The sequence below is a fragment of the Mandrillus leucophaeus genome, unplaced genomic scaffold (genome assembly GCF_000951045.1).
Source record: "Mandrillus leucophaeus isolate KB7577 unplaced genomic scaffold, Mleu.le_1.0 Scaffold13, whole genome shotgun sequence".
NCBI lineage: Eukaryota > Metazoa > Chordata > Mammalia > Primates > Cercopithecidae > Mandrillus > Mandrillus leucophaeus.
In genome coordinates, this window is record NW_012101254.1 from 2,743,865 (window position 1) to 2,771,028 (window position 27,164).

Here is a 27,164-nt window from a genome sequence, read left to right on the forward strand (position 1 = left end):
CCGCGCCTGGCCTAAAAACAAATTTTTTTTAAAGAGGGAGAGATTATATCTACATATTTGGTCTGTTGCAGTGATGAATAATAACATTAGTTTTGTTTTCAAGCCTCTAACTTCTGCAGATTTGTGATTTCAACAAAATTGATCTTCACATATTCCCATTCAATAGTCAGTGCTGCTAGATTTCTTAATCTGTATTTTCTCACAGTTGATAGACAGCACTTTGTATTCTTTCTATTCACTTTAATTTTGTTTTGTTTTGTTTTATTTGTTGAGACAGAGTCTCGCTCTGTCACCCAGGCTGGAGTGCAGTGGTCTGATCTCAGCTCACTGCAACTTCTGCCTTCTGGGTTCAAGTGATTATCCTGCCTTGGCCTCCCAAATAACTGGGATTAGAGACACCCACTACCATGCCAGCTATTTTTGTATTTTTTTTAGTAGAGATGGGGTTTTACCATATTGGGTAGGCTGGCCATGAACTCCTGACCTCAAGTGATCCGCACGCCTTGGCCTCCCAAAGTGCTGTGATTATAGGCGTGAGCCATCGCACCTGGCATTTTTGAACAATTTCTTTTTCTTTTTTTTTTCTTTTTTTTGAGACGGAGTTTCACTCTTGTTGCCCATGCTGGAGGGCAGTGGTGTGATCTTGGCTCACTGCAACCTCCACCTCCCAAATCCAAGAAATTCTCCTGCCTCAACCTCCTGAGTAGCTGGATTACAGGCATGCACCACCACACCTGGCTAATTTAGGTTTCTCCATGTTGGTGAGGCTGATCTTGAACTCTCAACCTCACGTAATTCGCCCGCCTCAGCCTCCCAAAGTGCTGGGATTACAGACATGAACCACCATGCCCGGCCAACAATTTCTTTTACATTAAACAACATATATACAAATAGTTAAGAAAAGTTTTAAAGATAAATTTGTCAGATTCATACAAATCCTGTTTCTCAATAAATTTTAGTAATTGTTATACTCTCCATGCCTTTGTGTCTTTCAGTAACTTTCAGATGTCTAGTAACTTTCAGATGTCTCTATGGTTAAAATATTTTAAACACAAAAACATCAGTCACAGTATGACAGGATGAAAGCACTTCAAATTCTGCTGCTGCTTCTTTATAATTGATGCGTTATTATTGCTTATTTGGAATCTCCTGTTGTAACACAGGCATATATAGTACCATGGGGGTACTATGAAGTGTGCCCATAGCAAGCTCAAATGATTCTGAAACTTTAAGAACCTAAAAAGAACTCTTGGAACTGCATCCACAGTGTCAGGGCCAATTATATAATTACAAATTCTTGGAATTAACTTTCTTTTCTTTTCTTTTCTTTTCTTTTTTTTTTTGAGATGGAGTCTTGCTCTGCCACTAGGCTGGAATGCAGTGGCACGATCTCAGCTCACTGCAACCTCTGCCTCCTGGGTTCAAGTGATTCCCCTTCCTCAGCCTCCCGAGTAGCTGGGACTACAGGCGTGTGCCACCATGCCCGGCTAATTTTTTGTGTTTTAGTTTGACTATGTTGGCCTGGATGGTCTCGATCTCCTGACCTCGTAATTCACCTGCCTTGGCCTCCCAAAGTGCTGGGATTACAGGTGTGAGCCACGGCGCCCAGCCAGAATTAACTTTCTTATAGAATACAGTATTTACCAAAGGATAATTAAGATATGCTCATTTGAAGCATAGGTTACATATGCATATACATACATATGTACTTCAAACTCTATAGTAGTAAGCAAAGTGCAGTGTTTAAAACTTAAGCCAATACTAAAAGTTTTGGAGGAGAGTATTTTACCACTGACATTGTTTATAATTGGTGGCACACCGTGATTATAAGAAGCAGACTAACTTGTAGTTGGCTATAGTGTTGTTTTCTAATTCTTCACAGACAGTGTACCTCTTTATGGCCTGAATGCTGGGCAGGCAGCTCCCACCACTCTGACCATGGTATACCATTGTATCTTCCCTAATGGATTGTGAGTTCTTTGGGGGAAAGACCTATTCCCTGCCCCTCTCTCCAATCTCTGTATCCCCAGCCTAGCACAATGCATAGGACACAGTAGATTCTCAGCACATGTGCCAAAGTACTCAAACTTTGTGACTATGGAATAGTCTATGAGGAAGATGATTGTGCTTATAGAGGATCTGGGAAGGAAATCTATAGGAGCTGGTCACTGATCACAGGGTATGACAGTATGTCTATCTGTCTAGGTTGGAAGAGAGGTGGAAAGAAAAGAATCACAGGTGATTTGAAACTTTTTAGCCTGAAAATGATAGAAAATCATATGATTTTAACTGATATAGGGGCTATCCGGGGATAAGGGTTCCAGATAACTGGAAGAAGGGGAAAATGAAGGAGAGGTAAAAATGATGAGTTAGTCCAGTTTGGTCCATGCTGAATGATGGTGGTGGTGTCCAGCAGACAGTTGAAAAAAACGGAATTTTTTTACTTCTTATACAGATGAGGTCTTGCTATGTTGCCTAGGCTGGTCTTGGATGCCTGGCCTCAAGTAATCCTCCCATCTAGGCCTCCCAAAGTGCTGGAATTACAAGTGTGAGCCATTGTGCCCAGACTCGAAAATATGGATTTTATATTTAATTTTTGCTTAAAAGATTCAAGTGTCTTTTTAATAGTTTTCTATTGGCTTTTTCAAAAATGAACACTGTTTCAGCTACTTTATCCCTAAATAGGTTTTTGAACAGACCTGGGAATGTACCCACTATTTACACCAGATTGCAAAGATCCTATTTATAACTAAGTTTTAGGAATACAACATATTTGTTCAATGGAGATTACCTAAACTAGCTAGCATGCACCCATAAGATAAAATGCTAATTGTCCCAAATCCATTCCCCGCTTCTTCAATAATAATAGAAGTTCAGTTCTAGCTGGTTTATATCCAGCTGTAATAAAATTTTGCAGCTTCCCTTGTGGCTGGATGTGGCCATGTGATTAAGTTCTGGTCAGTGAAATGTAAGCAGAAGTAATATGAGCATTTTTAGAGACAATTTCAAAGATGGTATGACTTTATTCCTTTTCTCCTTCTTACTGACTGGGATGTAGTATAGCATGAGTACAGGATCACTACAGAATGACCATAGCATAGGATGAAGTGTAGAATGATACTTTAGAGTGTGGCTTTAGCCCAGAATGTCCTACTTCACTTACAGCTAAACTGTATCTTAACTAATACACAATCTTACCAAACTGCTTGACTTTACAGAACACAAACAAGAGCCACTTAATTAGGCAAGACTTCTTGTGGTAGGAGAGCTCACCATGGTGATACTTGTACATGGTCTTGCTAAGGTGTGAGCCAAAGCATTTACTGTTGTTTATTGATTATGCTCAATCATAATCTATAATACAAAGAATGAGAACGAGAAAAGAGTAAAGAATGAGAAGAAGAGAAAAAGGGCGTGACTACAATTTTGCAAAAACTAAACAAAACAAAAAACAGCAATGCACAGAAGAAAGATTAGAACAGAATTTTCCTGGGTATCCAGATAAATCCTCTGGTTGTAAGATACGTAGGATTAGGAGCCAATTATGCAAAGTGAGTGAATGAATGAAGAATGAATCTGCCAAGGTTTTAAGACTTAAAGTTTAGAGGAGCTGACTTTTTTGTTTGTTTGTTTTTTCAGATGGAGTCTCACTCTGTCGCTGGGCTGGAGTGCAGTGGCACAATCTCGGCTCACTGCAACATGCACCTCCCAGGTTCAAGCGATTCTCCTGCCTCAGCCTCCCAAGTAGCTGGGTCTACAGGTGCATGCCACCATGCCCAGCTAATTTTGTATTTTCAATAGAGATAGGGTTTCATCATGTTGGCCAGGATGGTCTTGATCTCTTGACCTCGTGATTCACCCGCTTTGGCCTCCCAAAGTGCTGGGATGACAGGCGTGAGCCACCGCAACTGGCAGTGGAGTTGATTATTTTGTGTGCATTCATTATAAGCTTGGTGAACAAAGAGAGTGAACATAAACACAAAGCTTAAATGTCTCACAACTAACTTTAAAATCCAGAGGACTTACTGACGGTGAGTTGGTGCACCTGAGAAAGAGATGGAGGGTGGAAAGGAGAAACTCAGTGTGGAGGTTCTCTGAAGCCTAGACAGGAGCAGGACCCTGACTAGGTAGGGGTGGGGCAGATGGAGGTGAGGAGTCAGTCCATTCTCCAAAAGAAGGACCCTGATGAGAAGGAAAGAAGATCTGAGATCTTCCCCGGGAGGAGGAAGGATTGATCAATTCTTGAAACTCTAAAATGATGGCTTACAATGTGCTAACAAACTGGTTTTCATTCATCCTGTATAATATCCTTTAATTTAGAACAAAAAAGGGGTTTAGTGAGTGCTGGTAGTGGGTGGTGATAAGAAGACCCTCCAGTTCTCAATATCATCAATTTTTCCTGGATGCCTGTACACATGTTTGAGAAGGTTTTAAAGTTCTCTGAATTTGGATTTGCAGTTTCTAGTAACACAATAGTAAATCCTAGAGGAGAAGTTCTACAGAATCCAGATTCAAGTTTAGCAGCAACTGGGGAGAAAGTGAAAAAGCAGGAGAAAAGCAGGTATAGTCTTAGATGTAGATATTTTCTATTTTGCTAAAATACAGTAAGAAAAAAATATGTGAACTTCAACAGTTCTAATAAAAACTAAATGAATGTACAGACACAGAACAAAATACATGATAACTATTAAATATAATTGCACCATGTTTATACATTGAGTTATTTAGTACAGGGGTCTAGGTATCAGTGCTGTTAATTTTCTCATTTTCCACTTTCTTCATTCATTTATTCAACAAATGTTTATTGAGGGATGTTGTGTGCCAGGCACTGGAATTATAATGATGAACAAGACATAGTCTTCTCCCCAACAATTCTATCCTCTATCCTGGGAAATGATAAATAGCAATTTCCATGTAGTATGACATGTGCCGTGATAGATTTAAAGACAGGACCCTGGCTGGATGTGGTGACTCTCGCCTATAATTCCAGCACTTTGGCAGGCTGACGAGGGAGGATTGCTTGAGGCTAGGAATTGAGACTGCCCTGGTCAACATAGTAAGACCCTGCGTCTATAAAAATTTTTTTTTAAATTATGGCCAACCGAGGTGGCTCACACCTGTAATCCCAGCACTTTGGGAGGCCAAGGCAGGTGGATCACTTGAGGTCAGGAGTTTGAGACCAGCCTGGCCAACACGGTGAAACCCGTCTCTACTAAAAATACAAAAACCAGATGGGCATGGTGGCGTGTGCCTGTAATCCCAGTTACTCAGGAGGCTGAGGCAGGAGGATCACTTGAGCCCAGGAGGCAGACCTTGTAGTGAGTCAAGAAAATGCTACTACACTCCAGCCTGGGTGATGGGAGTTAAACCCTGTCTCAAACAAACAAATGGAAAACATTGGCCGAGCGCAGTGGCTTACGCATGTATTCCCAGTACTTTGGGAGGCCAAGGCGGGTGGATCACCTGAGGTCAGGAGTTCGAGACCTGCCTGGCCAACGTGGTGAAACCCCATCTCTACTAAAAATACAAAAATTAGCTGGGCATGGTGGTGCATGCCTGTAATCCCAGCTACTCGGGAGGCTGAGGCAGGAGAATCGCTTGAATCCAGGATCGGGAGGTTGTAGGGAGATGAGATTGCGCCATTGCACTCCTGCCTGGGCAACAAGAGCAAGACCCTGTCTTAACAAAAAAAAAAAAAAAAAAAAAAATTAGTCAGGTGTCGGTGGCACACGCTTGTAGACCCAGCTACGCAGCAAGCTGAAGCAGGACAATTGCTTGAGCTCAGGAGTTTGAGGTTGCAGTAAGCTATGATGGCACCACTGCACTCCACCCTGGGTGACAGAGCAAGACCCTATTTCTAAAAGAAAAACAAAAACAGGCAGAAGCCACTGGGAGCACAAGTGAAAGGAACTACTCTAGGTCTTTTGGGATCAGTACAAAGCCACCATTCCAGTGGCAATGTGAGGTTGATAGCTGGAGGACAAGGGAAAGCTATACAAAATAGAGGGAAGAAGCATGTGCAAAAAGCTAGAGGAGATCACCTATGGAACTCGAACTGGTGGCCTGTTTGGAGATTTTAAAACGCCAGCCATCAGCCATGATATTTATTGAGAGCTATTCAGATTTTAAAGTAATTGCTTGACTAAATGTCACTAGGCAACAGTATCTTTCTTAGCCTTATAATGTAAACATGGGCCAGGTGGAGTAGCTCACGCCTGTAATTCCAGCACTTTGGGAGGCTGAGGCAGCCAGATCACCTGAGGTCAAGAGTTCAAGACCATTCTGGCCAGCAAGGAACACCATCTCTACTAAAAATACAAAAAATTAGCCGGGCATGCTGGCACAGGCCTGTAATCCTAGCTACTCAGAGGCTGAGGCAGGAGAATCGCCTGAACCCAGGAGGCAGAGGTTGCAGTGAGCTGAGATCACGCTATCGCACTCCAGACTGGGCGACAAGAGCAAAGCTCCATTTCAATAAATAAATAAATTAATTAATTAAGTAAACATGATAAGTTGATGATGTATCACAAATTCACCATCAAGATAATAGTTTCAGAGTGCAGGTTGACAATTTCATAGGGAAAACAGAAGTAAAGAAGAATAGCCAGAAATAGAAAGGCACACATAGTGACTTCTTTTTCGAGAGTTTAAATGCTCTGAAAGATCATGAATAAATAATATTACTTTCCAAACTGTACTAATGTATTTCATTAGATGTATATAAAACAAAATACTTATAACATTGTGGCTGTTATTCAAACAATGGAAAGAAAGTGATGCCATTTTCCATTTAGTTTTAAAAATCAAAGATATGTAAATTTACTTCCCATATCTTGTTAGTGTACCTTCTTTTTTTCCAATTCCTGCTTCTTCTGAAATAACAGCCAAGTATCATTTGATAATACTTAAGAAATAATAAAGTAGGTATGATACTTTTTTTTGAGACAGTCTCGCTCGTCGCCCAGGCTGGAGTGCAGTGGTGCCATCTCGGCTCACTGCAAACTCTGCCTCCTGGGTTCACGCCATTCTCCTGCCTCAGCCTCCCGAGTAGCTGGGACTACAGATGCCCGCCACCATGCCTGGCTAATTTTTTGTATTTTTATAGAGATGGGGTTTCACCATGTTAGCCAGTATGGTCTCTATCTCCTGATCTGGTGATCAGCCCGCCTCGGTCTCCCAAAGTGCTGAGATTACAGGCGTGAGCCACCACGCCTGGCTGGTATGATAAATTTTAAAACCACCACAGGGCTTAGAGTTTGGGAGGTTCCGGCTCAGACCCATGTTAATCTCCTTAATTTCAAGAATTCTGTAATCAAAAATGAGTTTCTGTCTTAGAAAGCCTATCACAAGAAACAGTAGTGAGAAAAGCCTACAACTCCAGAAAATATTGGTCATAAGAACTTTTCCTAAAAAACAAACTACACAAAGTGAGACATGCAGTTGGGGTGTGGAGAGAGCAGTTTCTTTATTCATTTTTAGAATTGGAAGGGAGAAATCTGGCCAGGTGTGGTGGCTCATGGCTGTTAATTCCAGCACTTTGGGAGGCTGAGGTGGGTGGATCACCTGAGGTAAAGAGTTCGAGACCAGCCTGGCCAACATGGTGAAACCCTGTCTACCAAAAATACAAAAATTAGCTGGGTATGATGGTGCATGCCTGTAATCCCAGCTATTTGGGAGGCTGAGGCAGCAGAATTGCTTGAACCTGGGAGGCTGACATTGCAGTGAGCCGAAATCATGCCACTGCACTCCAGCCTGGGCAAGAGTGAGACTCTGTCTCAAAAAGAAAACAAAGGAAAAAAAGAAGGGACAAATCCTGTTGATAGAGTTTATGATGGCTGATGTCCTAGAAAGTACCGATTAGAAAGTATTAATGTATGTCTTAGAAAGTAATAACGGCCTGGCGCGGTGGCTCACGCCTGTAATCCCAGCACATTGGGAGGCTGAGGCGGGGGGATCACAAGGTCAGGAGTTCAAGACCAGCCTGGCAACATGGCGAAACCCTATCTCTACTAAAAACACAAAAATGATGCCGGCCTGGTGGCAGGTACCTGTAATCCCAGCTACTCAGGAGGCTGAGGCAGGAGAATCACTTGAACCCGGGAGGCAGAGGTTGCAGTGAGCCAAGATCGTGTCATTGCACTCCAGCCTGGGCAACAAGAGCAAGACTCCATGTCCAAAAAAAAAAAAGGAATAACAAGATTTATTTCACCAAATTTAAACAGAATTCACATTGACTTCACAGCCCTTTGAATATACTTGAACTTTAAGTTCAACTGTACTGTTGACCAGTCTTTCCAGTGTTACAGTACAAAGAGCGTGGGCTGCTGAACCGGACTGACCAAATGGGAAACTCTGCCAAGCCACATGTCAGCTATGCTTCTTGACCAACTTATTATGTTGCACAGGTGGGTCTTGAACTCCTGTGCTCAAGCAATCCTCCAGCCTGGGCCTCTCAAAGTGTTGGGGTTACAGGTGTGAGCCAACATGCCTGGTTTCCCTAAATTACTTAATCTCCCTGGGCCAGTTCTTTTACTCATAAAATGGATTTGTTTCTAACACAGAATTGTTGTAAACTTAAATGAGTGTCTAACATGCCTCCTATTGCCAGACTCTCAGAAAACTTTTGCCCAGTCAACTAATGTCCAGCAACGAGGCTAGTGACTTTTCCTTTTTTTCTTTTTCTTTTTTTTTTTTTTTTGAGACAGAGTTTTGCTGTGTCGTGTGGGCTGGAATGCAGTGGTAGTTCGATCTTGGCTCACTATAACCTCCACCTCCTGGGTTCAAGCTATTATCGTGTCTCCGCCTCCTGAGTAGCTGGGATTACAGGTACCTGCCACCAGGCCGGCCTAATTTTTGTGTTTTTAGTAGAGATGGGGTTTCGCCATGTTGCTAGGCTGGTCTTGAACTCCTGACCTTGTGATCCCCCCGCCTCAGCCCCCCAATGTGCTAGTATTACAGGCGTGCACCATCGCGCCCGACTAATTTTTTTTCCCGAGAGGAGTTTTGCTCTGTCGTCCAGGCTGGAGTGCATTGCAGGGATCTAAGCTCACCGCAACCTCTGCCTCCCGAGTTCAAGAGATTCTCCTGCCTCAGCCTCCTGAGTAGCTGGGATTACAGGTGCGTGCCACCACGCCCAGCTAATTTTTGTATTTTTAGTAGAGACGGGGTTTCACCGTGTTGACCAGGCTGGTCCCGAACTCCTGACTTCAAATGAGCCGCTTGCCTCGGCTTCCCAAAATGCGGGGAGGCTAGTGATATTTAACGTTAAATAACTTTGGCCTCCAAAGATACCTGTTTCCATTTTAAGACACTTCTATTTAGTTTTGGGAGGGTAAACTAGTTATATTTTAATAATGAAAACATCTGTTACATAAGCATATAGTGAGTACTCTAATCGACCTTCTCGGACTCTCCGGGCGTGAGGGGTGGGTGAGGGGACCGGCAGGCTGTCACAGCCCCTTCGAAAGGGACTTGGGGCTGGGAGATGTCGCAGTCAACTAGGAAAGGAGAGCCAATCAGCAAGTGGAGCGTCCCACGCCGTTTGTCAAATGCATCTCCGGATTAGCTCTACTCATACGTATATCTTGGGGGTGACTAGGTGATGTCCGTGTTCAAGACACTAGCGTGCTAAGCCTGGCATTTCAGTTTGCACAGCGCTGTAAGTTTTGTCTCAATCTTCCTGTCCGCCAGCGAACCTGGAGCACGTCTGTTAGCGGTAAATTTATTTATTTATGTATTTATTTGAGACGGAGTTTCCCTCTTGTCACCCAGGCTGGAGTCCAACTGCGCGATCTCGGCTCACCGCAACTTCCGCCTCCCAGGTTCACGCGATTCTCCTGCCTCGGCCTCTCTAGTAGCTGGGATTACAGGCATGTGCCACCACGCCTGCCTAATTTTGTATTTTTAGTAGAGACGTGGTTTCTCCAGTTGGTCAGACTGGTCTCGAACTCCCGACCTCAGGTGATCCACCCGCCTTGGCCTCCCAAAGTGCTGGGATTACAGGCTTGAGCCACCGCGCCCGGCCAGCGGTAAATTATTTACCCACATTCCGAAAAGGAAAACGGGCGCCCGCGCGCAAGGACATACTCCTCGATGGTCACTCAACCAGAACGCCGCTGCTCCGGCGCCACTGCTTGACCTAGCGCACCGCCCCCTCCCCGACGCGGGCGCCGTCGGGCTGCTGCGCCATGCGCGCGACAGGGAAAGGAGGGGTCGCGCTAGGTTGCGTCACTCGTCTGCGACGGCGCCTGCGCGAAACACCATGCTGATGGCAAGGTGCAGCGGTCCTGTCTTGCTCTGCCTGCGGCAGGGACTCGGAACCAATTCATTCCTGCGCGGCCTAGGGCAAGAGCCCTTCGAAGGAGCTCGGTCACTGTGTTGCAGGTCCTCGCCTAGAGACCTGCGAGACGGAGAAAGAGAGCACGAGGCGGCACAAAGGAAAGCCCCAGGAGCAGAGTCTTGCCCATCTCTCCCTCTGAGCATCTCGGACATTGGGACCGGATGTCTTTCGTCACTGGAAAACCTCAGACTGACTCCGAGGGAAGAGTCATCCCCTCGAGAGCGCGAGGACTCAAGTGGAGACCAGGGCCGGTGCGGTCCGGCACACCAGATATCCGAGGATCCTTCGATGCTCTCGCAGGCCCAGTCTGCTACCGAGATCGAAGAGCCTCACGTCTCCCCTTCTTGTTCAACTTCAAGACAGAGACCCTTTCAGGTTGGGGAACTGATTTTAGCTGAGACTGAGAAGAGAGAAACACAATTTAAGAAATTATTTAGATTGAACAAAGTTGGACTCTTAAATAGTAGCTGGGGGGCAGTCCCGTTCAGCAAGATCGTGGGCAAGTTCCCCGGCCAGATACTGAGGAGTTCCTTGGGTAAGCAGTTCACGCTGAGGAGGCCAGCATTGGAAGACTATGTATTATTGATGAAAAGAGGGACTGCCGTAACAGTCCCAAAGGTAATGTGATGGAGATAAGGTGTGTATTGTTTCCAGGAGGAGCAAAGACAGATGCAGTACTCAGTCCTGATTAATGTACTCAAAGCATATCTCAGAACGTCTGGATTTTTTATTGTACTCAGGCTTTTAAGATAAACCAATGGATATAACTTTTACATATCATGATGAAAATTAGCATTAGGAAATGTCCAGATTTTAATTTTAACTTGGGAGTCTCGATTCCCTTATTTGTAAAATGTGGATAATATTTCAACTTTCTGTTAGGGTGATGTGAACTCATTAGGTACATAGTAAGTACTAATTTTGTTCCCCATTACTCTTAAGTTTACGACTTCAGGACTCAAGAGAATGTTGAACTCTTAGGGACAATTTTTTAGTACTACTATGATGATATTTTAATAATATTTAATAATCATGTTACAAGAGTATATTTTATCAACAGTAGATACATTACGGTGCTTTTTCCTTTAGGGAAGAAATAGAGTTTTATGTTAAAATAGCTAACATTCAACACCAAACATAAAATGACGTCTTTATTAAAAAGTTAACTGCCTAAAGCCTAGTTTCAGTTTTTTTTTTTGTTTTTTTTTTTTGAGACAGGTTCTCACCGTGTCATCCAGGCTGGAGTGAAATGTTGCGATCTTGGCTCACTGCAACCTCTGCCTCCCAGGTTCCAGCGATTCTCCCACCACAGCCCCCTGAGTACCTGGGACTACAGGCATGCGCCACCACCCCGGGCTAATTTTTGTAGAGACGGGGGCGGGGCGGGGGGCGGCGGGGGTTTCGCCTTTTTGCTCAGGCTGGTCTTCAACTCCTGGCCTCAAGTGATCCGCCCACCTCTGCCTCCCAGTGCTGGGATTACAGGCGGGAACCACCGCGCCCAGCCCTAGTTTGAAGTTTATGCTAATCATCTATTGCTAGCAGATTATTTCAATCCTTAGTCACAGTCACAGTCCTTGAGTAGAATGTTCCTGTGTAACACAACTCCTCCTTTCTCCAGATCAGGATTCATTCATTATTTATTCAGCAAATGATTGACTGCCTTACATACTCAAGGCACTATTTAGGGAAGTATAGTGTTGAACTGCAGTCCTCACCCTCAACATAGACCTTACATTCTAGAAGGGGTGACAAAGAACAAACAAGTAAATGAAAGAATAAGGTCATTTCCAGTAGTATTAAGTGTCATGAAGACAAATACATTAACAATGACATTGGGGTGACCTGGGGTACGAGCATACTTTATGTCAGGTGAGTAGAGATGGTCTCCAAGGAGGTACACTTGATAGGAAACCTAAATAAGGAAGAGCTTGCCTTGTAAAGATCTAGGATAAGAATTGTTCTTGCAAAGGGAGGAATACTGCAGAGTTTCTGTTGTGGCCTCTGGGTCAGATGAGGGTCCCTCTATGAGGTGCGGTTTGAGTATTTTATTCCATTTGTAGTGAAGGACCATTAGAAGTTTCTGAGTAGGAATCCAGTCTGTATTTTAAACGGTCTACCCAGGGACTAAGAAAACTTTCCTCAGAAGCTTAGGCTACTGAGGTATAATAAGCTTTTTTTTTAAAGACAGGCTCTTGCTATATCACCCAGGCTAGAGTGCAGTGGCTCAATCACCTCTTACTGTAGCCTCAACCTCCCGGGCTCCAACAATTCTCACACCTCAACCTCCTGAGTAGCTGGGACCACAGGTGTACGCCACTATAGCTAATCAAAAAAAAATTTTTTTTTAGAGTTGGGGTCACCCTAACTTGCCCAGACTGGTCTCAAACTTCTCTAGGCTCAAGGGATCCTCCCTTGAGGGTGCCGGGATTACAGGTGAGAATGACCGCTCCTGGCCATGGTATCGTAAGCTCTTGAAGAAAACTAAAGACTTTTGTAATTTTATCTTGCTTCCCCGTGTCTCCTTTCTCCCCATTAGACAAAATGAAGAAAGATTAGTTACATTTCATGAAGTTATAAATAGGCATCCTTAGTGTACTTTCTGCCTTTCCGTTTGTTACAGATATAAGTCACATTGTTCTACTCTAAGGAGGAATTTAAGTACTAAATTTGTTAGGTGTTGACTTCTCTTTATAGCTTCCAAGTAGTAGCTGGAGATAGTTTAACTTCAACTTTTACAACTTTGAAATGCTTGAGGGAATACCTCCACTGTTGTTTAAAAACTGATCTCCCTGTAAGAATTACATAATTCCATCTTAGTATTACAAAGTATGACTGGAGGCCGAATGCGGTGCCTCACGCTTGTAATCTCAGTATTTTGGGAGGCTGAGGCAGGAGGATCATTTGAGCCCGGAAGTTTGAGACCAGTTAGGGCAACACAGGGAGACCTTGTCTCCACAAAAAATAAAAAATTAGCCAGGTATGATGGCACACACTTGTGATCCCAGCTACACAGGAGGCTGAAATGGGAGGATGGCTTGAGCCCAGGAGTTTGAGGCTGCAGTGAGCCATGATCTTGCCACTGCACTCCAGCCTAGGGAACAGTGTAAGACCCTGTCTCAAAAAAAAGGTGAGGGGGCAGGTGCAGTCACTCGCACCTGTAATCTCAGTGCTTTGTGAGGCCAAGGCAGTAGGACTCCTGGAGGCTAGGGTCAAGGCTAACCTGGCCAACCTAGCAGGACCCCATCTTTATAAAAAATAGAAAAAAATTAGTTGGGCATGGTGGTACATGCCTGTGGTCCCAGCTACTTTGGAGGCTGAGGTGGGAGGATGGCTTGAGCCCAGAAGTTCGAGGCTGCAGTGAGCTACTGTTGCACTACTACACTCCAGTCTGAGCGACAGGGTGAGACCCTTTCACCAAAAAAATTTGTTTAATAAATTAAAAAAAAAAACAGTTTTTATTAATGTCATCCATAACATTCGTGTTGTGTTAACAAAAACAATTCCAATTATATGTTTGGCAAATGGGTCCTCCAATTTATTTCTAGCATAGTCCCTTTTTTTCCTTATATAGCAGAGCTCCCCTACCCCCAGGCTGAGGACTGGTACCAGTGCATGGCCTGTAACAGGGAACCAGACCACACAGCAGGTTAGCGGTGGTAGTGAGCATTACTGCCTGAGCTCCATCTCTTGTCAGCTCAGCCATGGCATTAGATTCTCATAGGAGTGCAAACTCCTGTGAACTGCACATGCGCCGGATGTAGGTTGCATGCCCCTTATAAGAGACTGACTAATGCCTGATAATCTGAGGTGGAACAGTTTCATCCCAAAACCATCACCCTCTCCCCAATCTGTAGAAAAATTGTCTTCCACGAAATGGGTCCCTGGTGCCCAAAAGGTTGGGGACCACTGTTATACAGTATCTTAATTCTAAATTAGAAGCTCATCATTTGGTCGGGCACGTTGGCTCACGACTGTAATCGTGGGAGGCTGAGGCCGGCAGATCACCTGAAATCAGGAGTTTGAGACCAGCCTGGCCAACATGGTGAAACCCCATCTCTCCCAAAAATACAAAAAATTAGCTGGGCGTGGTGGCAGGTGCCTGTAATCCTAGCTATTTGGAAGGCTGAGGCAGGAGAATCGCTTGAACCCAGGAGGCGGAGGTTACTGTGAGCCGAGATTGTACCACTGCACTCCAGCCTGGGTGACAGAGCGAGACTCTGTCCCAAAAAAAATAAATAAGTTCATCATTTTGGGCTGGGCAGGGTGGTTTACGCCAGTAATCCCAGCACTTTGGGAGGCCAAGGCGAGCGGATCACCTGAGGTCAGGAGTTCAAGACCAGCCTGGCCAACATGGGGAAACCCCGTCTCTACTAAAAATACAAAAATTAGCTGGGCATGGTGACAGGCACCTGTAATCCCAGCTGTTTGGGAGGCTGAGGCAGGAGAATCGCTTGAACCCGGGAGGTTGCAGTGAGCCAAGATCACGCCATCGTACTCCAGCCTGGGGGACAAGAGCGAGACTTCGTCTCCAAAAAAAAAAAGAAGTTCATCATTTTATGCAGAGATTATATAGTAAATTCCTAACTGGTCTTCCTGCCTCTTGATTTTTCTCCAGTAGATCCTGTATTCTTCTGCCAGATTAATCCTCATAAAATGCCATTTATATCACCTCGGTGACACACCCTGGTTGCTTATCAGGCCGAGTTCTAATGCCTCATACTGGCATTTAGTTCTCTGCGTATCTCTCCTGAGATAACAAACTGTATTTATTCTACCTCTGCTTTGTTTAAAGCTGTTTTTACCTTGTGATTGTTCCCATAAATTGTCTACTCTTTGTCTTTAAACTAGGCCATCCTGCTGCTCTAAGAACTTATATTGTCTGTAATTTTGGTATTATTCTGAAGTGTTGCCTTATTTGTTAACTGATTCTTGGATCTCTCTTATTTTATCAAGTGAAATATAAACTCTGTAGGCAGAGTGCCTGTAGGCAGGTCCAGAGTCTGATTCGTTTTTTCACTCCCTTCTCCATACTCGACAGTGTAAGATAAGACTAGGCGCTTAGTACATATTTATTGGTCGCTGAGTCACCCATACTGTTTTCAATCTTAGGATATTAGTATGATTCTCTTGATGATGGATATCAGCCCAGGTGATACTGTTTTGGAAGCTGGCTCAGGCTCTGGTGGAATGAGCTTATTTTTATCCAAAGCAGGTAAGAGATTGGATTGAGCTGGATCTCGGTAACAAAGAAAACGTTCAATTTGTTCATAATAACAGAAAGTTATGAGGATATTTGGGAAAATACCTAACATTGAGGTAGCATTCTCCTAGAATCTGAATGTGAGCACCTATTTTTCTTTCCGTTTTGTACATTTATTCCAGTCAGTCTCTTTCTGATCCTCCCTCCATTTTCTTTGCTTTGTCTTGTTTCCTTCATGCTCTCTAATGCTGCTGCTTTTTTCTTAAGTATACGTTTTATTGGAATATAACATAGCTACAGACAAGTGTGCAGATCGCGAGTGTATACCTCAGCGAATCTTTGTATAGTGACCACTCGTACTTATTACCCAGATCAAGGTAAGGAGTGTCTCTGCCCCACAGATGCCTCCTCGTGTCCCCTCCCAGTCCTTATCATCACCAAAGGAAACCACTATTGTGACTTTTATCACCACTGATTAGTTTTGCCTCCTTTGAACTTATATAAATGGAATCATACAGTATGTACTCCTTTGTATCTGGCTACTCTTGTTCATCATTATGTTTGTGAGATTCACTCATTGCATACAGCAGTAGTTCTTTCATTTTAGTTGCTGTATAGTACTCTCTTCATAATTTACCCATTTACTGTTGATAGACATTTGAGTTGGATATTATAAATAGTGCTGCTCGGAACCTCCTTGTGTACTTGTCATGTTATTGTTGAATAATAGTGCCAGATGAATACTTAGCCTGAGGGAATATGGAAAGAGGTTGTCAGCTGCTGGGGGGAGAGTTAGACATCGTTAGGACCAAAGAATTATAGTAGGTGTTCATAAAGAAATTAATCATAGTACAGAGCTGTTAAGTAAAAAGCTACATTATGAAGAATTATCTCTTTTTTTTCCAGAAAGTCTCTAAAAATTGTCAGTTGGTAAAAGTACTGCTTGAAGGTGGGTGTCTGATCAAAAATCAAGAGGTGTATATTAAACATATATTTTTTCATGTTCCTACCACTTAATTTCTGGTTACTTTTATGCTAGTTGATTAGTACCCCTTTGCCTACCTAATTTCTCTGAGTGTCAGGGTTGTTTTGGGTGGTCTGACTGTCTGTACAGTGTTCTCTTCCCTACATAATGATAAACTGTTGAATAGTCACAGCACTTTCTTTGAGTAGATTTTATAAAGATTACAGATAGAAATATGCTGAAATTAAACTCACACCTTTTGTTCTTTGACCTAATGTCTTCACATATGAATATTATCTAGATTATATTAACCCAGTAAATTCATTCTGGGCTCCTCAATCTTTTGTTTGACTTTTCTGTACATAGTTAAAGGCAGTCATTTTCTCATAATCTATGACAAATTCCTAACTGCATGGTTTCATTTGACAAAGTGGATTCATAAAAACTGGTGAGAACGGATAAATGCCTTTATTTCTAAAATATATAGTATCAGAGGAGTGTCATGGCTTGAATAATCCTAAACTATAAATGTGCAAGAAATTATTGCTATTTACCTATGTTATGGGTATTTTTCTCCATAATTTCTTTTCCAGTTGTTTAGTTTATATTACTTTTTTTTTTTTTTTTTTTTTTGAGGCTGTTCCCCAGGCTGGAATGCAGTGGTATGATCGTGGCTCACTCCAGCATTGACCCTCGGAGCTCAAGTGATCTTCCTGTCCCAGGCTCCCAAGTAGCTGGGACAATAGGCACATACCACCAAAGCTGGCTAATTTTTTAAATTTTTTGTAGAGACTGGGTCTCACTGTTGCCCAGGCTGGTCTTAACTCCTGGCCTCAAGCAATCTTGCCTAAGCCTCCCAAAGTGCTGGGATTACAGGCATGGGGCACCACACCCAGCTTATATTACTATTAACATTAATTTTTATCTCCTGAGAACCTCATAACTTGCAGTTGGAGTTACATTTCAAAAGATACCTTGGAATTTAAACTTCTTTAGTAAACTGTAAACTGATTGATCTGGGATAATCTCCAAATGGTATCAAATCGCTTCAGATAGAGGTGGGTGGAAAGTTAATTGCCTTAAGTTAAAATGTAGTACTCCTCTCTGGAATTGCAGTATTACCGTGCTAATTAGTTTAAAAGTTCTTCACACACACACATACACACACACACACAAATATATGTACCTTTTGTTTGTTTGTTTGTTTGTTTTTTTGGTAGAGACAGGGTTTCACCATGTTGGCCAGGCTGGTCTCAAACTCCTGACCTCAAGTGATCTGCCTGCCTTGCCCTCCCGAAGTGCTGGGATTACCTTGGCGAGCCACTGTATCAGGCCACAAATACCTTTTAAATATGTGAAAGACTCAACCTCATCCATAGTAAAAGAAATGCAAGTTAAAACTACATTAAAAGGCTGAGCGTCATGGCTCACATCTGTAATCCCAGCACTTTGGGAGGCCGAGGCAGGCAGATTGCTTGAGCTCATGAGTTTGAGACCAGCTCGGGCAAAATGGCAAAGCCTCGTCTCTACCAAAAATACAAAAAATTAGCTGGGTGTGGTGGCACACATCTGTCATCCCAGCTGTTCAAGAGGCTGAGGTGGGAGGATTGCTTGGGCCTGGGAGGTGGGGGGTGCAGTAAGCCATGATTGCACCACTGCACTCCAACCTAGGTGATAGAGTGAGACCCTGTCTCAAAAAAAAAAACAAAAAACCTCAAAAATCTACATTAAAAATGATAAACTCTATTCATTTTTTAGATTGACACAGATAAAAAGTTCAAAAACTTTCAGGGAGAGTATGGAGATACAGGTTTTGTTTATTTTGAGATGCAGTCATGCACTGTTGCCCAGGCTGGAGTGCAGTGTCGCATCTGGGCTCACTGCAACCTCCACCTCCCGGGTTCATGCCGTCCTTCTGCCTCCTGAGTAGCTGGGACTACAGGCATGTGCCACCATGCAGGCTAAGTTTTTGTATTTTTTTTTTTTTTTTTTGAGACGGAGTCTTGAGACGGAGTCTCGCTCTGTCGCCCGGGCTGGAGTGCAGTGGCCAGATCTCAGCTCACTGCAAGCTCCGCCTCCCGGGTTTACGCCATTCTCCTGCCTCAGCCTCCTGTGTAGCTGGGACTACAGGCGCCCGCCACCTCGCCCGGCTAGTTTTTTGTATTTTTTAGTAGAGACGGGGTTTCACCGTGTTAGCCAGGATGGTCTTGATCACCTGACCTCGTGATCCACCCGCCTTGGCCTCCCAAAGTGCTGGGATTACAGGCGTGAGCCACTGTGCCCGGCCTGAGATATAGGTATTCTAATGCATTGCTGGTTGGCATATAAGTTGACACCACTTATGTGAAGGACAATGTAATATTATGTGAATAAATTCATATGACCCTTGAGCCAGCAATTCCATTTTTAGGACTTTATCCTATAGAGATATACTGGCTTGATACAAAGACGTAGGTGTAAGAATTTTCATTGCCATATTGTTTGTATTAGCATATGACTAGAAACAAGCTAAATGTTCATCATAGCCATACACTGGAATATAATGGCTGTTAAAAAGAATGCAATTTTTTAAAAAAGAATGCAGTACATCTAGAATCACTGAAATGACATTGTCGGTAAGTAAGAAGGAAGGTACAGGACAGTGTGTATAATACACCACATTGTGTATTAAAAACAGATAGATACTTGCATGCTTGTATAGGCAGTGACTATCACAGGAAAGGTAAATAGCTGGTGATGTGGTTGCCTCTGAAGAGGGAGGGAGATTAATTGGGGATCAGGGATGAGAGGAAGACTTGTAACATTGAACTATTTGAATTTTTTTTTTCACATACATGTAGTACCTTTGCAAATACGTTTTTAACACTTTTTAATAAACTGATTAACATTGTGAAATATCAAATTATTTTTTACTTAAGTTGGATCACAAGGACGAGTCATAAGTTTTGAGGTACGAAAAGACCACCATGATCTGGCTAAGAAGAATTACGAACACTGGCGTGATTCATGGAAATTAAGTCATGTAGAAGAGTGGCCAGACAATGTGGATTTTATTCATAAGGATATTTCAGGAGCAACCGAAGACATAAAAGCTTTAACATTTGACGCAGTAAGTTTTCTAACATGGGTCCTGTGTTACTCCTTTGACTACAGAGAAGATAGGGGTCAGGCTTCTTTTGCATGGGCAAGGGTCTTCCTTCATTTGCTTCATGTCTATCTCTAGGGATGGAAAGAATATTTTCGTTTCATGCCTTTTAATCTCATGGTGGGATTTTGGGCAGAGACATACTGAGTTACCGAGTTGGGTGCTGAAGTTGTCATTGAATGTGGAATGATGACTGAAAACTAGGACCAAAGACTAGTCAAGCATCATGAACCTCAGCATTTCCAGGATAAATCGTACTTTGGAAGCAGCATTGGAAGCATATTGAACCCAGCACCTAACCTGAATTTTGAGATTTGGGGGAATAAGTAGCTTCCATTTGACAAGGAATAGACAGAAGGCATCTTCAACTAGACAGTTAAGTCAGGATATCAAGAGGAGTGTGTTCATTGGAGATGTCGAGGACGGAGGTGTTCATCATGAACAAAGCTCCAGAAAGTGGAGCAGAGAGATTGTGAGGAAGAGAAACACTGGGAGGTTGACTTAGGGAAAAGAAGCAGAGAAGATGAAGGTAAAAAGATAGATGACAAGAGAGGATACATTAAGCTGTGATCAAACATGGTGGAGATCTGGGACATGGAAGTATTTGCTGGCTTAAGAGTTTCAGAATTCCAGAGTAAGTTGCCCTGTCCTTGGTGATGCCACTTCACAGTTCATAGCTTCACAGTATGAACCGAGGCCTGGTTAGGAGTCTTCCTTCCTTTCCTTAATTGGCTGCCGGAAGGATAGACTATTTTGGTGAGAAATGAAGCAAAGTTCAAAGAGGAGAGAAAATCTTTATTTATTTTTTTTTTTGGAGACAGAGTCTCATTCTGTTGCTCAGGGTGGAGTGCAGTGGTACAGTTTCAGCTCACTGCAACCTCCATCTCCCAGGTTCAAGCAATTCTCCTGCCTCGGCCTCCCAAATAGCTGGGATTACAGGCACATGCCACCATGCCCAGCTAATTTTTGTATTTTTAGTAGAGATGGGGTTTCACCATGTTGGCCAGGCTGGTCTCGAACTCTTAACCTTAGATGATCTGCCTGCCTCAGTCTCCCAAAGTGCTGGGATTACAGGCATGAGCCACTGTGCCCGGCCGTGAAAATGATTTTTATCAGCACTGGCTTCTAGCTCTGATATAACTAAAGCCTATAGTTTTAGTGGCACAGCTTCCTGTACAGAAAGACCTCAGTTCATTTTTCTCATCTATGAGTTGCTTGTTACAGCTCAATAAGGGGGAAAGGGCTCTGTTTAGGTCATCCATAGGAATGTCAAAAATATCTGGGAGATTAAATAGGTCATCAGAATTTCGTTTGATGAGCATGAAACACAACAAAGGATTTTAACGATATCATTGAAGCTTTGTAGAAACCTGCTGAACCATTCCTGATCTAAAAATAATACTCCTTTTTAGATTTATTCAGCTGACTCTCTCTTGAATAATAGTGCCAGATGATTACTCAATATGAGGGAATAGAGAAGGACGGTGGGAGGGTGTCAGCTGCTGGGGAAGAGTTATATACCGTTAGGACCAAAGAATTATAGTTGGTGTTCATGAATAATTGTAATACATAACTTTTTGTGTGTGTGTGTCGCCCAGGCTGGAGTGCAGTGGCTGGATCTCAGCTCACTGCAAGCTCCGCCTCCCAGGTTTATGCCATTCTCCTGCCTCAGCCTCCCAAGTAGCTGGGACTACAGGCGCCCGCCACCTCGCCCAGCTAGTTTTTTATATTTTTTAGAAGAGACGGAGTTTCACCGTGTTAGCCAGCATGGTCTCAATCTCCTGACCTCGTGATCCACCCGTCTTGGCCTCCCAAAGTACAGAACTATTAAATAGAAGCTAGATCATGAATAATTTCCTTTTCTTAAGAATGTTTCTAAAAATTGTACATTGGTAAGAGTACTGCTTGAGGGTTGATGTTTGATCAAAGATCAAAAGGCGTATGTTAAACGTAAATTTCTGGCTGGGTGCGGTGGCTGTAATCCCAGCACTTTGGGAGGCCGAGGCAGGCGGATCTCCTGAGGTCAGGAACTCGAGACCAGGCTGGCCAAGATGGTGAAACTCCATCTCTACTAAAAATACAAAAATTAGCCAGGCGTGATGGCGGTTGCCTGTAATCCCAGCTACTCAGGAGGCTGAGACAAGAGAATTGATTGAACCCGGGAGGCGGAGGTTGCAGTGAGCTGAGGTTGCACCACTGCACTCAAGCCTGGGCGACACAGCAAGAGTCTGTCTCAAAATAAGCAAACAAACAAACAAATTTCTTTTCACATTCCCACTATTTTATTTTTTTTTAATTGTTGCTCCCTTTGTCTACTTAATTCTTCTCCTAGCTGCCATCTCACCTTCTGGGCCTTCCCTCTTCTAATCCATTCCCCTCATCTCTAGAATAATTTTCCTAAAATATACTTCTGGGCTGGGTGCAGTGGCTCACGCCTATAATTCCAGCACTCTGGGAGACCTGAGGTCAGGAGTTCGAGACCAGCCTGGCCAACATGGCAAAACCCCGTCTCGACTAAAAATACAAAATGTAGGCCGGGAGCAGTGGCTCACGCCTGTAATCCCAGCACTTTGGAAGGCCAAGGCGGGCAGATCACCTGAGGCGGAAGTTTGAGACCAGCCCGATCAATGTGGGAGGTCAGGAATTCGAGACCAGCCTGGCCAATATGGTGAAACCCCATCTCTACTAAAAATACAAATAAAATTAGCTGGGCGTGGTGACTTGTGCCTGTAATCCCAGCTACTCGGAAGGCTTAGGCAGGAGAAGCGCTTGAACTCGGGAGTTGGAGGTTGCGGTGAGCTGAGATTGCGTCATTGCACTCCAGCCTGGGCAACAAGAGTGAAACTCCATTCTAAAACAAACAAACAAACAAACAAAACAAAACAAAGAAAAATACAAAAATTAGCCAGGCATGGTGGTGGGTGCCTACAATCCCAGCTACTTGGGAGGCTGAGTCAGGAGAATCGCTTGAACCTGGGAGGTGGAGGTTCCAGTGAGCCAAGATTGCGCCACTGCACTCCAGCCTGGGCAACAGAGCAAGACTCTATCTCAAAAAAGAAAAAAAGAAAAAAATATATGTATGTATGTGTATATATGTATTTCTGATACTGTCATTCTCCTGCTGAAAAAACAATCCAGAGCTTTTCATTCAAAGATTTCTGGTGTCCAGACTCTGATCTGAACCTTCCTTTCTCTAGTCCTTTATGTAACCTGACTCCATATATGCCAACCAAAATGATGCTAAATGAATAAAAAAGGTGTTAAACCATAAAGAAAAACAGAAAAAAGAGCATGACTAATAAAAGAATTTAACACATTTTGGAAACAGCTTAACCATCAAAAGGGAGTGGACACAATGGAATACTAACAATAAATGTACTCTAGCTACATCAATAAATCTGAAAGACTTGGTGTTTGGTAGAAAAAGCATTATAAGAGAGTATGTGAAATGACTACCTACATGGAAAATTTAAAACTACACAACATATATTGTTTGTAGCTATTTACATATGTTGTAGAAGTATAAAATTTGGGAATGTTACCGACTTCTGGACACTGACTGTTTCTGAGGAGAGAAAAGGAAGGGAAAGGAATAGAGGGAGATAAGTTTGGGGTCCATTCAGGTTGGTCCACCGCCAGGCTCCATAATCGCCAGTGTAACCTTGGGTAAGTCACTGAATCTTTCCATGCCTCAGTCACCTCATGTATTAAACAGTAATGATAATAGTACCTATTTCATAGAGTTGTTGAGGATTAAATAAGAAAATTCATGTGAAGTACCTGGTACATAGTAAGCAATGAATAAATGTTAGTTATGATTTTCATCATTTTGATTTTCTTCCTTTCCCCTTTTCTCTGCCTGTTTAAACTCTGTTCTCCCTTCAAAGCTTAAAGGTCATCTCTTGCGTGAAATATCCTGCCTCATCTAGCCAGAGGATTATTACCTTCCTCTGAATTTCTGAACCACTTTGTTTCTGGAGTCAATAAGCATTTATTAAGAACCTGCCATGTACCATGTGCTGTGCTAAGACAAAAATTATACATTCAAAAGAGCTTTCAAAAACAAAAAATGAATAAGAAATATTTAAAAATTAAAAAATAATAGCTGTCGGCCAGGCATGATGGCTCATGGCGGTAATCCCAGCACTTTGGGAAGCTAAGACGGGTGGATCACTTGAGGTCAGGCGTTTGAGACCAGCCTGACCAATATAGTGAAACCCCATCTCTACTAAAAGTATGAAAATTAGCTGGGTGTGGTGGTGGTGCATGCCAGTAATCCCAGCTGCTTGGGAGGCTGAGATAGGAGGATCGCTGGAACCCAGGAGGCAGAGGCTGCAGTGAGCTGAGATTGCACCACTGCACTCTAGCCTAGGTGACAGAGCAAGACTCTGTCTCAAAAATTAAATTAAATTGGCCGGGTGCAGTGACTTACGCCTGTAATCCCAGCACTTTGGAAGGCTGAGGCGAGTGGATCATGAGGTCAGGAGTTCGAGACCAGCCTGGCCAACATGGTGAAACCCTGTCTCTACTAAAGATTAAAAAAAAAAAATTAGTTTTGCGTGGTGGTACACACCTGTAATCCCAGCTACTCGGGAGGCTGAGGCAGGAGAATCTCTGGAACCTGGGAGGTGGAGGTTGCAGTGAGCTAAGATCGCACCATTGCACCCCAACCTGGGCAACAGGGCAAGACTCCATCTCAAAAAAAAAATAATAATAAATAAGATGAAATGAAATGGACACATAAACAGTTACTAAAAAGACTCAGAAGTATAAAACACCATGGCTGTAGAACTTCGTATGAGGAGATGAGGCTGTAAATGCAGTCATGAGGGGCTAGATAATAAAGAAAGTTGTATGTTTATCAAGCTGGATAGTATGGACATTATCTTGTAAGTAGGAGAGCAGACTGTCTAGATTTCTGTTTTAGAATAATTCTGGAGAAAGAATGGAGGTTGGGAGTCTATGCAGAAAGGTATTATAATATTTCAACAAGATATGATGAGGTCTTGACCTAAGTCAATGTCGGTGGGATTAATTTGAGAAACACTGGAGGTAGATTTGTGAGACTTTAATTCAAACAGAAGCACCAAAACCCCAGAGTCTCAAAAGAGAATTCCAGGTGAAGAAAATGATGGCTTCTTGATTAGGCTTTGAAAAAAGAAAATGATGACTCTAAGTTTCTGGTTTGAGTAACTGGATAAATGCTGTTAACTGAGAATTGAGCGTTCAAGAGGATTTGCAGTTTTTTTGGTTATCTGACTTTGGTCCTTGTCAATAACATAGTAAAACCACAGTCTAAGAGCCCATGTATGTCATCATGTTGACCCTTGACTGTCATTGAAATCTTCACTTGGATATTTATTTATTTATTTATTTATTTGAGATGGAGTCTCACTCTGTTGCCCAGGCTGGAGTGCAATGGCGCGATCTCGGCTCACTGCAGTCTCTGCCTCCTGGGTTCAAGCATTTCTGCTGTCTCAGCCCTCTGTGTAGCTGGGACTACAGGCACCCACCACCATGCCCAGCTATTTTTTTTGTATTTTCAGTAGAGACAGGGTTTTGTCATGTTGGCCAGGTTGGTCTCGAATTCCTGACCTCAGGTGATCCAACCGCCTCGGTCTCCCAAACTGCTTGGATTGCAGGCATGAGCCACCATGCCTGGCCTCGACTTGGATATTTAATAGGCATCTTAAATACATATCCAAACCTGAATTCTTACTTCCCCCAAGCTTGCTCTCCCATAATCTTCATCATTTTCCTCATTAGTAAATGACATCTCCATTCTTTCAGTGGCTTAGGCTGAAAACTTTGAATTCAGTCTTCTTTTTCTCACATCCTACTGCCAATCCTAATCCTAATTCCAATTGGCTCTGTCTTCAAAATATATACCACTTCTTACCACACCAACTGCTCTTTGCTATTACAAGCCACCGTCATCTTTCCTTGTATTCTCAGTGTTTTCTGCATGTAGATTTTAAAGTGAGTCAGAGTATACTTAATGACAGTGAATTGTACACTTAAAATGGCAATGTTGATTTTACCACACACACAAAAAGTTTTTTTAAAAAGTTCAGATCGTGTCATTCTTTAAAATTCTTCAGTGGCTTCTCAATTGAGAAGTAAAGCTAAAGACTGCGTGATTCTATGTAATCTGTGTCCACCACCTTCGATGTCATCTCTTACCACTTCCCCCCTTTTATCTCCACTGCAGTGACAGTAGCCTCAACAGACTTTCCAAGTAGCCTACTACCTCAGAGTGTTTGTATTAAATATTTGCTGTTCCCTCCACCAGGAGCTCACTTCTTCCCTACATTTCCATGGGTTAAACTTAATTTTATTTTCTTCAGATCTCTTCACTGACCAGCCTGTGTATAAAATGACACCTCCTTTCCCTAACCTGTCACTTTCTTTCCGTCTTACTCTGCTTCTTTTATTTGTTTGTTTTGAGATAGGGTCTCACCCTGTCACCCAGGCTGGAGTGCAGTGACACAATCACAGCTCACTGCAGCCTTGATTTCTCAAGCCCAAGTGATCCTCCCTCCTCAGCCTCCCAAGTAGCTGGAACCACAGGTGCACGCCACCACGCCTGGCAGTTTTTTTTCTTGAGACGAGTCTCACTCTGTCGCCCAGGCTGGAGTGCAGTGGCGTGATCTCTGCTCACTTGAACCTCCCGGGTTCAAGCTATTCTCCTGCCTCAGCCTCCTAAGTAGCTGGGATTACAGATGTGCGCCACTGCACCCGGCTAATTTTTGTATTTTTAGTAGAGATGGGGTTTCGCCATGTTGGCCTGGCAGGTCTTGAACTCCTGACCTCAGGTGATCCACCCGCCTCGGCCTCCCAAAGTGCTGGAATTCCAGGCATGAGCCACCGCACCCAGCCAATTTTTTTATTTTTATAAATGTGGGGTCTCACTGTATTGCCCACGCTGGTCTGGAACTCCTGGGCTCAAGCAGTCCTCCTGCCTTGGCTTCCCAAAGTGCTGGGATTACAGGTGTGAGTTACCATGCCTATTCTGCTTTATAACTGTTTTTCTTCATGTCACTCACCACCCTCTGTCCTATTTATTTATATATTTTTAATTTTTGTTTAATGTCTACCCCTTCATTAGATCCCATGAAACAGACTATAAGTTCCAACTATATCCTTACCACTTAGAGAAAAATGTTTGTCATGTAGAGAGTGCTTAATAAATATTTGGTGAATTAATAAGATGTCCCTTGACCGATTAGTACTGTTTTTAAAAAACACATAAACTAATATTTTCTCATTTAGTAAATAGATATGCCAGCATAACTCCAAGCTTTCTGGAGTTCATACGACAGTAAATGTTACTTTATTTTCTATTTTGACCAGATTTATTTTTTGTTTTTAATTAATTTTTTATTTGAAAAATTTTCACTTATCTTTTGTACTTATTGGCATCTTCTGTGACTACAGCTGTGTACACTGCAATTGAAATTGAAAGAAGAGTAAAGAGGAAATAAGGGATATGATTCTTTTTTTTTTTTTTTTTTTT

At 43.0% G+C, this 27,164-nt stretch overlaps 2 protein-coding genes across 2 annotated transcripts in view; one reads left to right on the top strand and one right to left on the bottom strand.

Moving 5' to 3' along the window:
- Positions 1 to 10,189, bottom strand: part of WDR43 (WD repeat domain 43) — a 98,591-nt gene extending 88,402 nt beyond the window's left edge. Inside the window, exon 1 of the mRNA XM_011972726.1 lies at positions 10,148 to 10,189. Within this exon, the coding sequence (XP_011828116.1) occupies positions 10,148 to 10,189 (42 nt within the window). The remainder of the gene's footprint in view (positions 1 to 10,147) is intronic.
- A 39-nt stretch (positions 10,190 to 10,228) lies between these two features.
- Positions 10,229 to 27,164, top strand: part of TRMT61B (tRNA methyltransferase 61B) — a 21,269-nt gene continuing 4,333 nt past the window's right edge. The window contains exons 1-3 of the mRNA XM_011972727.1: positions 10,229 to 10,957; positions 15,449 to 15,551; positions 19,422 to 19,667. Coding sequence (XP_011828117.1) covers positions 10,262 to 10,957; positions 15,449 to 15,551; positions 19,422 to 19,667 — 1,045 coding nt within the window. The 5' untranslated portion in view covers positions 10,229 to 10,261. The remainder of the gene's footprint in view (positions 10,958 to 15,448; positions 15,552 to 19,421; positions 19,668 to 27,164) is intronic.